The 12167-nt window shown below is 31.0% G+C and overlaps 1 protein-coding gene across 1 annotated transcript; it reads left to right on the top strand.

Moving 5' to 3' along the window:
• Positions 1-6284: 6284 nt before the first annotated feature.
• Positions 6285-9178, top strand: LOC112523042 (piriformospora indica-insensitive protein 2-like). The gene is made up of 2 exons (XM_025132475.1): positions 6285-7132; positions 7989-9178. Exons 1-2 carry the CDS (start codon positions 6917-6919, stop codon positions 9048-9050), a joined length of 1278 nt encoding a protein of 425 aa, XP_024988243.1. The 5' UTR covers positions 6285-6916; the 3' UTR covers positions 9051-9178.
• Positions 9179-12167: the final 2989 nt, after the last annotated feature.

Here is a 12167-nt window from a genome sequence, read left to right as displayed (position 1 = left end):
TTTTTATTTAAACCTAACAAATTAATCATATCCACCCATTTTCTTGATCAATGGTCATAATTAAAATATGTTATATTAGTGAAATTGGTTTCATTATTCGTCTGTATAATGAAATTTGAGCCAGATATGGTTCAGTCAATGAAACATTTTCCAAAAATCTGAATATCAAGTTTTCGTGAATGAAATTCGTTTCATCATTGAAATTGGTTTCATAGACACCAAAATTCCAAAACTGAATGAAATTGTTTAAGCAGTGAAATTTGTTGAAATGTTTCCTAACCAAAATGAAATAGGTTTAATGGTTTCTAACCAAGATGAACTCGGTTTTACATATGAAACTAAATATTGTTCAATCAGTGAAACACTTCAAGAACTGAATAATAATATTTCATTCGTTTTTAAATTTGTTTCATGTTTCCTAACCAAAATGGAATTGATTTCATGGTTTATAGCCAAGATGAAATTGGTTTAATTAATGAAACCAGTATGGTTCAGTCAATGAAACATTTCAAGACCTGGATACTATTATTGCATTAATGAAAGTAGTTTCATGGTTCCTAACCAAAATGAAATTAGATTTCATTTTTGAAACATTTTGAAAATTGTATAACATGGTTTCATTAATGACATTTATTTTATGAATGAAAACAAAACAATATACTAAAAATCTGGAAAACATCACAATTATATTATTAATAAATCAGTAATTACTTGTGAATTGAAAAAAAAAATACCGATTCTTTTGTTATTTTAACAATGAAATAAATAATTTCATAAGAAATAAACTATTACAAATAGACTTTGTAATTGATGTAGTATTTTTAATTTAATAAAAAATATAAAATATTGATGATAATAATTATATATTAAAATCAATTGATTTACAGTTTTCTTAAAAATATTTACTCTATTTAATCTTTCATATTTAAAACAATTAAAACATTACCAAGATTATTTATTACAAAGTAAAATGACATTCATACATTTATTTATAAAAAAACAAAGAGAAAAACATGGAATTATTCTATTGGTTGATGGTGGATTTCTATTGTTTGCATAAAATAGGAAGTTTGCAAAGTAACCCCTCTATATTGATATATAGGGACCTAATCAAATGAGAACTATATAGTTTTTTGTAACTGTGAAGTCCAATATGAGTCAATCATTTTAAATAATTATTGTTATTTACTAAAATAAAACGGGTAAATTAATAAATTATACTGATTATTCAATTTCCTTTAATTATTTAATATTCCAATTACTTTAATTATTTTAATATATGTATATATATACACATACACATACGGACACGTAGGGACCAAATCCGGTGGTCTTCTGCGGCACCTACCACCACTCCGGTGATCTTCTCTGGTCATTTTGTCTGACCAAGACGTCGTCTCTGATAAATGATCATTAAACACCTATCTGTGAGTATTCCCGATAGCTAGTCCCATCTTTGTCCCCGTGACCCCATCACTACCTATCTCCCCTTCCCTCATTCCGCTACAATTGGTATCACAGTGGTATCATAATTAGTATCACAGTGATTTCAAAGTTTATTTGGTATGTTTTGGGTATCATATGGTGTTTGTCGGATGCAGAAGGTAGGAGAGAGAAAGAGAGAGAGAGTAGAGATAAAAAATTTAAAATACCTAAAATGTTCTTTAATTATAATTGTAAGTCAAATTATAAAAAATATTAGTTTTCTAATTTATCAATTAATATATGTTTGAGATTGAATCTTACAGTTATCACAAACTAATCAGTTCTCTTTCAAATTTACTTATATATATATATATATATATGTGTGTTAGATAAATATATATATATATATATATGTATATGTGTGTGAGAGAGAGAGAGAGGGAGAGAGAAAGGAAGTAGAGTGGGCTACTTTGTATGATACTTCGTTATCCTACTAGTCTATGCCCTTTAATTCCCCATCCATCTACATTTTCTTTATTAAATACCTCATTAGTCGTTGCAGATTCAAGCGCCCTTACCTACATTTTATTTTCAAATCTTTTAAAAATTATATTCTAATTGCTTTTTTTTTTTAAATATTACAGATGAGATTTTTTTAATAATCTATTTTCTTATAAAATATATTTGGTTTAATTTAAGGAATTAATTAAAATGTATTGAGGTTTAAAACGAAAATTATATAAAAAGAGGGGCTAAAATTAAAATAGTTACTATTCTAATAACATGTCGGTGTGAAATAACCTTTTGCTTAATAACCGTTTACAAAACCTTTGGCTCCAACGCTATTCAATGACTTTTTCAAATAGTAAAAAGCTTTTACAATAAGCTTACATTGAAGATGCTTTAAAGAACATCTACACGACTTCTTTATGATTAAGAAGCTTTTACGACTTCTATATACCTCTACATGACCTGTGGTATATCCTATGAAAGAAAGAAAAAAAGAAGAGAAAGCGGGTGAAAATATTGAACTTTCGAGAAATTTCTAAATCTTGGTATGTGAAAAAAAGAAATAATACTTGGAGGCTGTTTACCAAATTTTTTATTAAGTCATGTATGGATAAATTTGTCTGTCTGGATAAATGAGTGTTGTTGTTTATTTTTTTTATCTGAACCAACATTCTGAAGAACATAAAATGACCGATTTAACCCTTAATATTAATTATTTGAACATCAAAACAAAAAAAAATCATAAAGAGATTGACAATGAGGTGTTTCATTTGTGAAGAAGGTGATGCTTTAAATAAAGGGTATGAGTGTCATTTTTATTTAATAAATATATATAACATGAAATTTGAAGGGAAAAAAACAACCATGATAGTTAACCTGCAAATTGGGGGGGTATTTTGTAGTTTAGTGTATATTATTCATGTGGTCCACGATCACAATTGTAGATGCAACTCTTGTATTTACTACAACCTAAAACATATGTGGTCCTCTCCAAACAATCATTTTTGTTTTCATAAACTGTATTCTATTTTTCATATTTTAAAATCTGATCTATTCAAAAAGAGAAAGATGTTAAAACAAGGAAGTTTCACATCACATAAAAGCCGGTTGAGTGTAGCGTAGTGGAGGGCAACCATAAGAATTTCGCACAACGGGAAAATGTTGTTAAGATAAAGGGAAAATTCTATAGAATGACCATGAGACCAACTATGTTGCATAGGTCGGAGTGTTGAACTATGAAGAACCCGCATGAGAGACGAAAGAAACTCACATAAATAAGGATGCAGATATGGATGAAACGAGGTTTTTCGAGCATAGCAAGGTGTTACGCGTATCTTTAATGGGAAGACTGATGTGGTTTAGGCATGTCCGTGGGAGATGACGTAAACGGGTTACGAGTGGGATAAAATGAGGTTGTTTAGTTTGTGGATTAAAAAAAAAAAAGAGGAAGAAGGGTTTGTAAGAAATTGAAATCCCATATGCATGAAAATGATTGGGGCATGTACTTTTGGGCACATTATGGTTGTTTGTACCATTTGGGTGATTGCAGGGTGTTTTAACTTGTGGTGATATGGTACAAGTGTATAGGTAGATGGTAGATGGTAGATGGTAGAAGCTAGGTATGATGTGTACTACAATTTCGTATGCACAATGGAATCAAACTTTGTCAAGAATAGTAACTAATTGCTAAAAGTGAATGAGCAAAGTGTCATCTACTTCAATCTTCCTCACTGTATATTGAACTACCCCCTTGTACCATACCTATTACTATACTTATGGATTATATATATATATAGTGTCATGTTTAAACGAGAAAACGTTTTATTTATGAGAAGACGAGAAGAAACATGGGTCACACAATCCATTAATTAAAAAATGTCATAAATAAAAATGAGAAATAGTTTTAGAAATTGGGATGCTTTTATCATTTTGAATTTGATAAATTATTAAAAATCTTGTTATATGTTTTATATTTGTTTTTTTTAATTTTAATTAAGTAATAACTTTTTTTTATCAAGTTGTTTTATAAAAAAAATTAGATACATTTTTGATAAAATGATTTCACAATTTTATGAAATGTCACATGTGATATCTACGATTAATTCATATGTGATAATCATACACATTTTTGTTAAACATATGTGATTATTATATTTACATTTATAGATCTTCTTGTGATGTAAATGTTATGACATATGATAATACGTCACTTATATTTAGACGTATAATATCATATGTGATATGTACAAAATTTAGATACTGGATCATCTGTTAAACGAACTTTATCAAATGTGATGTAAGATGTGGATCGAAAAATTAGAGAAAAAATGGTGAAAAAGATTATGAATTAAGTGTAGATATTACATATGATATTTGATGAAAATTTTTGAATTTCTTTATCAAAAGTATATCTAGACAAAAAAATTATATAAAACTTTATATAATAATTATGAATTAATTAAATTAAAAAATAAATAAATCTAAAAGATATAATTAGATTTTCAAATATTTATCCAATTGAAAATGATAATCATCCTATTTCCTATTTTTTATGTTATTTTTTAATTAATGGATTATGTGGTCAATATTTTTTCTCATCTTCTCGCGAATTAGTTAGCTTTTCGTATGATCCCATATACATATAGGGACCTTCTTTTAAGCACTCATGAAATTGTGATAACCTTGAGAATTAATGCATCATGTGTTACTTTGTATAATTTTTTTCCATTAAAGACTATGATTTAAAATATCGATTGACATATATTTATTTTACAATGTGAACATTTTTGACTTATTTGTGAAACAAAAGTTACACATAAAAAGGTTTCAACATTGTGAATCACATACATATAAAACAAAACATTATGAAACAGATATATGTTCATCAATATATTAAATGTTAGCCTTAAATGAGAAAAAATCATGTGAAACAATATACTAAAATAAAAGTATTCACAATTATCACAATATATAAAATTATCAAATAATTAAATCCACACACACATATATATATATATATATGTATATATATATACAGCCCAATTATTCGCATAAAAATGAAGGCTTATGATGGATATACTAATTTACAAATAAAAAAATGATATTTTTATATAAGAAATTTATAAATTATTAATATATATAATTCATAATCATGCTAGATGCGTGTTTAAATTTGTTGTTAGAAGTAAACTAATTGCACTCCTATTTTGTTAAGTTTATTCTTATACAGCATTAAAACTTATTTTTACATTTTCAATACATGATTTACCTAAGTATAAGAAAAAACCTTGTAACTGAAGGGGAATCCCCGAATTTGTTAACCGGGGATGGGGATACCCTCAAACCCGACCTCAAGTTAGTAAGTTCTAATGTATAGTATATAAATATATGTGTGTACATATAATATTATACTAATAATGAACCCAATACGTAATATAACATATAAATATAATCAATCTTGGATGATGAGAAACTTTTCAAAAGATACTATAATATTTGTCTGATTGTTCGGAGAAAGTTTTGGTGATATAACAATGTAGATGTATAAATTTTGAATTATTAAGTATTGTAATTGATACATTTATTTTTGAACTACTCTTATACAAAAGCAACCATTAGCATTTGATTAATTGAAGTTTAAAATTACCATGTCACTTAAACGTGTAATTGACATTTATAAAGATATTATAAAAAAAAAAATTAAATTTTATAAACAGGAAAAAAATCCATATGATTCCCCGATGAGGATGGGGAAGGAAACACGTTCCCCGACGGGAATGGAGATAGGGAGTAGGGAGCAGGGAGCAGGGATAGGGATTGCGATCCCAAATATCCCCAACCCTGTTGCCATCTTTAGATTTGACCTGATTCTAACTTACCCGGTAAACGTTTACCAGTAAAATTCAACAATATTACTTTCTTACTTGGTAAGATTTTAATCCACCAAAACAATATTAGATACAACAATTTACCTGGTAAGTATTTTTATTTTAAAGACTTCAAAGTTTTATTGTGGAAAAGTTTTTAAAGTATCCGATGCTCACAGCGTCGACCCTATTTTCAATATACAATTAGATATTAAAATTAACACTTAATTTTTTTTACATAAAACGTTGTGATTCACCTCTTTTTTTTTTTTGTTATGCATGCATGCACATCCACACATAGCAATCTAACATACATACATATACATGTGGATATAGACATACATACATCGGTCCATATGTTGGTCCCCCACATCCTCTGAATCACCTTCAACAACCTTTAATCCCTTCCAAACACTCACGTTACCATCTTCCCTGTATAAATCAATGAAACACCATTATTACTCTCTTTTTCCCTGGTTAAAATGGAGCTTCTAAAAAGCCTTTCACTCGTCTCTTTAAAGCCAAACACAGCCACCCCCTATACCCTCCTACTCTTCTCTTATATTTATGGATCATCGATAACTGTGCTTTATTAGCTTTTTAGCTGTTTGATTTTGTGTCCAGTTTCTACTGCTGGCTGCTGCCTGCTTCTTCTCTGCAGCCCTACATTTAACCCCTCTTTCTTTCTACCTTAGCTTTGCTATAAAACATCATGGAAATGAGCGCTCGCTGTTTGTGTTCTTCATTTTTTCATGAATAGCAAACACATCAATTCCGTTTTTGGACTTTTCCACGTTCAAATCTAATTGGGTTTCTCAAGATTTATGCAAATTGAAGTGAATCCCATTTGGGTTTTTCTGATTTCCTCCACTTCAATTTCGTTTTCATTATACCATCATCATCACATGTTCTGTGTTGTTTCCGACTTTCAGGTCTTTTGATCCCAAATTGGTGAAAATCTATTAAGATTTCCAAATGAGTTCCTTCGTTTCTCTATTTACGCAATTCAAAACCTGAAACACCCACTAATCTCACACTTGAGAGAGAATTGAGCATCGATTCCTCGATAAAGTTATCAACATCTTTTTGTCTGCGTAAAACAGACAAGTTAAGTGATGGATTCGAATGTTAGAAGTGATGGGTGGTATTTTGTATTTGTGATGTTGATAATGGTTGGTTTGATTGGAAAGAGCATTCATGGACAAATAGATGGAGCTCCAATGTCGAAAACAGAGCAAGAAGGCTTATATTATGCTATTCAGGGGTTTGTGGGAAAATGGTGGAATGGCTCAGATCTCTATCCTGATCCTTGTGGTTGGACTCCCATTCAGGTACCTTTCTTTTCTTCTTTTCATAACACTTCCAAATTGTATGGTAGAAACAAGGGAATCTTGAATATTTCCATCTTATCTCATCTGAATCTTATTATTATAATAAAATAATTATTTTGAAATTTTGTTACTGTTATTAATTAGATTATTAAGGGGCCGTTTACTAAACGTTTACCCGGTAAGTACTTAACGGGTAATTTTTCTCATCTGATGAACATGGCAAGGACCAAGGATCTTACCCGGTAAGAATGATGATAAGAATAGATAGTCTTACCCGGTAAGTGAAGGTAACGATGCTTACCCGGGTAGACGCTTACCAAGTAAATTGTTGTAGATAAGTTTTGATGTACTACAATCTTACCCAATAAAATAAATTATAGTGTTACTCCTAACATTAAACACTTATCAGATAAACATTTAGGTAAACAGCCCCTAAATTATCATGGTTGTATTCATGGCCCCTACCCAAAATAACACCCATTATTATCATTGATGAAGCTTACCACCATCCATGTGACATGATGGAACAATAAATTAATTAAATTAAATTAAATTAAATATACTATTAATTATCATCAAACTTGTTAAATAATCATTATATTATATTTATACTATAATCAATTATTGGAATATTTATTATCCATTCATCTAAAAAAAATATGAAATATCTATTTTTTTAATCAAGAAAAATCATATATTTAAAGTGAAATATCAAAACTTTTTAAATATTTAATTAAATTCCAATATCTTTCTTGCATTCAAAATTGCATGAAATCTTGCAAACATAATCTATCTTGTGGGTCAATATTTTCTTGTTCCTTTTAATAATAGTAACATTATTTTCTTACTTCTACAGGGTGTTACATGTGATGTTTTTGATGGATTCTGGTATGTGACCGACCTTAGGATTGGTCAAATCCATGATAACTCTCTTCCCTGTCATCCAAATCTTGAATTTAGACCCCATTTGTTTCAACTCAAACACCTGAAATCACTCTCATTCTTCAACTGCATCATCTCACCTAGCCATGGTCCGGTTACGATTCAGTCGGCTAACTGGGATGCACTTTCTAGCACCATTGAGTCCGTGGAATTCCGGGCAAATCCAGGGCTGACCGGCCAAATCCCCACCAGCTTCGGTAACCTCAAGAGGCTACAATCGCTTGTATTAATTGAGAACGGATTTTCAGGCGGTTTGCCGGGTAGTATTGGTGATTTGACTCACTTGAAGAGGTTGGTTTTATCTGATAATTTGTTAACAGGAAAAATCCCAGATAGTTATGGCTATTTGAGTGAATTATTGATCATGGATTTGAGTAGAAACTCATTATCTGGGACTTTACCGTTGACTTTTGGAGGGTTGACTTCTCTCTTGAAGTTTGACTTGAGTAGGAACCAATTAGAAGGGGAAATCCCAAGTGAGATTAGTTATATGAAGAATCTTACTCTTTTGGATCTCAGCAACAACAAGATTTCTGGTGAATTGACTTTTCCAATTCAAGAAATGGGTTCTTTAGAAGAGTTGATTTTGTCAAGTAACCCCATAAGTGGTGATCTTATGAACTTGAATTGGGAAAACCTTCATGGGTTAATGGTTTTGGATCTTTCGAACATGCGGTTGACCGGTGGCATCCCGGAGGTGATTTCCAGCCTCGAAAACCTGCGCTTTTTAGGTCTAAATGACAACAATCTCACCGGGAATCTCTCACCGAAACTAGCAGAGTTGGCCGATCTGAATGCACTTTATGTTAACGGAAATAACCTCACCGGAGACCTCAAGTTCCCGAGAGAGTTCTATGGTAAAATGGGCAGGCGATTCGGGGCTTGGAATAACTCAAACTTGTGTTTCTCGGTTGCTACGATGCCGGCCAACATTCGGCCGTTTGGTGTAAAGGTATGTAGTGAGGTACCATCGTGATTAATCCCGTTCCAAGTCGGAAATCAAATCACGTGTTTTGTCTTATGAAACAAATATTCGATCTAACCCTTGTGTAAGCAAAGTTATCCGTCTTTTGACTGGAAACAAATCGACGATTGTTCAAATGCATTTGATTAGTTGCTTTTTAGTTTGTATTGAGATGTTACAAACAAATTCAATATATCTCTAAGAAATGGTGTTGTAAAGTGTGGGTTGGTAATAAATGCAAGGAAAGAAAGGGTGACTGCAAGGTGCATGTGGTTAGGGAATATGGGTGACGGTGGTGTGGGGTGGTGTGGTGTGTTGTGGTCCAGAGTCCAGACCATGGGGGACCATGCGGTTTGGTTTGCAGGCAAGAAGGTATATGTGATGTGGACCTTTTTTTGGGGGATGGGGGCAGCGGGTGCATATGAATGATTCGGAGTTAGGGGTCGATATGGGTCGGGTTCAACAATTTAACACAATTATTTTGGTTTAGAAAAATCTGAAGTTACTCAATTTTTATTAAATTGTGTATCGGTTGAATATATATATATATATATATATATAATATTAAAAATATCAAGAAAAAACCAAAAAGTAAGTTTTAATGGTATAGTAATAACCCAATGCTAAAACACTAAAATAGAGGTCATCAACTCATGATTGCTTCAATGCATCACTATAAATATTGATATTATTTAACCATAAAGATGATATTTGATTGATTTGAGCTTGATTTCAAAGATTAAAAGTAACAAGAGGTTCCAGTTTCAAATCCAAGGAGGAATAAAAATCTTCTTGTGGCCACGGAGGTTTAAATGCGGTGACTCCGAGCTATCTGTAAAGCAAGTGGTCGTCCTGGGATTAGTCGGCTCGCATAGCAGGTTGGATATCTAGGTTAATCAGAAAAAATATTGATATTATTTTTGGTAAATTGAAGGACCTATATTTAGAGGCTTACCATTTGTTGCCTCTAGAAAATGTATCATTTAAAGTTCTGTATTTTACTGTGTAGTTTGGAAGAGTTTTATGTTTTAGTGTTTTTATATGGTGAGTTGGAGATGTTGTTAAAGTAGTGTTTGGTACGTAGACATGACAAGAGGGTAGGACTGGACAGAACAAATGTATGTCTAGTGTTTGGTACAACTAGGACTAGACGGGACAAAACTAGACAAGTTACCTCAAAAACTATTTGATGATTTTAAATATTATATAATAGTTATAACTAACACAAATAAATTAAATAATTAAAGAATCTAATTTATAAATATTTTTACACAATTTTCATATAAATGAATACATACATATATAATGGTGCTGAATTTGAATGAAAAATTTGATATAATTGATGGTGGTAGTAGTAATGGTCGATGGTGGTTGAGGAGGTTGTTGCAGTAGAGGAGGAGATGGAGGTGACCAACGATGGGAGTGGTGGTGGTCGATGGTTGATGGTGATTGTAGAGGTAGCAATGGACAGTTGTGGTTGGTGGTCAACGGTGATTGTGGAGGTCATGGAGGATGTTGTTGCGTATAGGAGGAGTTGGAGGTGGCCAACGGTGGTAGTGTTGGTGGTAATCGGAGGTGGTGATTGGTGGTCGATGGTGGTTGTAAAGGTGGCAATGAACGATGGTAATCGGTGATCGACGGTGGTTGTGGAGGTGTTGAAGGAGGTTGTTGTAGTAGATGAGAAGTTGGAGTTGGCGAACGGCGGTAGTGGTGGTAGCAATGGACGCTGGTAGTCGATGGTCGACTATGCTAAAGGTGGGCCAGATGGCGATGGACGATGGAGGACGGTGGTTGTGGAGGCGATGGAAGATGTTGTTGTAGTGGAAGAGAAGGTGGAGGTGGCCGTCGGTGACAGCCAATTATGGCGGAGCCGAAACTAGCGGTGATGACCATTAAAAAAATATATTAAGGTTATATATCAAACTAAGGTAGATTAATAATATTTTAATTTATGTCTCATTCTTGTCCTATATTGTTCCACCTATTTTCGTGGAAAAAAAACCTCTTTGATCCCATCTTGTTCCAGCTCTTGTCCCTGTCCCATGTCATGTCAAACCTGGGACAATGAGTTCTTATTTTGTCCCATGTTGCGTCAAACATGAGAGAATGAGTTTTGTCATATCTTGTTATGTCTCGTTTTATGTACCAAACGCAACCTAAAGCACGTGAATACCTATCACTAAAACAAAAATAAAATAAAATTGGAGTTCATTGGTTTTCTAACCGACCACTAAAAAAAAGGCTTTATCTTGACCTTTGTATTTGGATGGCGATTTGTTAAAATACATATATATTACATTTCTTTTTTGTGATTACATTAACTAGAAGGGTATTCATGTAACACAACGAAATAAATCTTTATTTTAATGTTTAGTTTTTATCTTTCTTTATCGGTATAATACGATTTTATGTGCTTTTGAGAAAACGATAATGTTTTTATTTTTGAATGAAATATAAATTTAAAGATATCATAAAAATTTGAAAAAAATAAATCTATATTACTATCAAATTAACTATTTAATAATTCTCGTTTTTTGGGTGTAACTTTTTTAATTCAATTTTTTATTATATGTTAATTTAGATTTAATAACAAAGTAATTTATTTTTGGTTTAATAATATAATTTTTTATAAAGATAATAATTGAATATTCTGTTAAAATTCAATAATTATCTTAATTATAATTTATATTTTTTATATTCCAAATGAATGTTTATCATGTATTTCATTATGTTTATCATGTATTTCATTATGTTTATCTGCAGTTAGTTATACGGATTTCAAAATGAAGCTTTAATAAGTTGTACTTATGCAAAATTATTTGTAATCTTCAATTTTAAGTAATATGCATCAATAAACAGTACTTCATGCATAAAAAATGATTTTTAAGAAATTTTATCAAATGTTTTATAGTATAGTATAGATAATATGAATTAATATTAAGTTTAGTAACTTATTTATATACAAACAGCTAATAAAAATGTATAATTAAAAAAAACATTAATTTATTAAAACCTAAGTACAATAACTGACGAAGTAAGTACATGTTACACATTCTTACACAGGTTTCATACACATTAAAACCAAACATTTTTACGTTTTAAATGTTTATAAAATGGTAACACATGAAT

Source organism: Cynara cardunculus, assembly GCF_001531365.2.
Source record: "Cynara cardunculus var. scolymus isolate 2C chromosome LG 12, CcrdV1, whole genome shotgun sequence".
Taxonomy (NCBI): Eukaryota; Viridiplantae; Streptophyta; class Magnoliopsida; order Asterales; family Asteraceae; genus Cynara; species Cynara cardunculus.
Note: the sequence above shows the minus strand (reverse complement) of the source record. Positions and strands in the feature narration are given on the sequence as shown.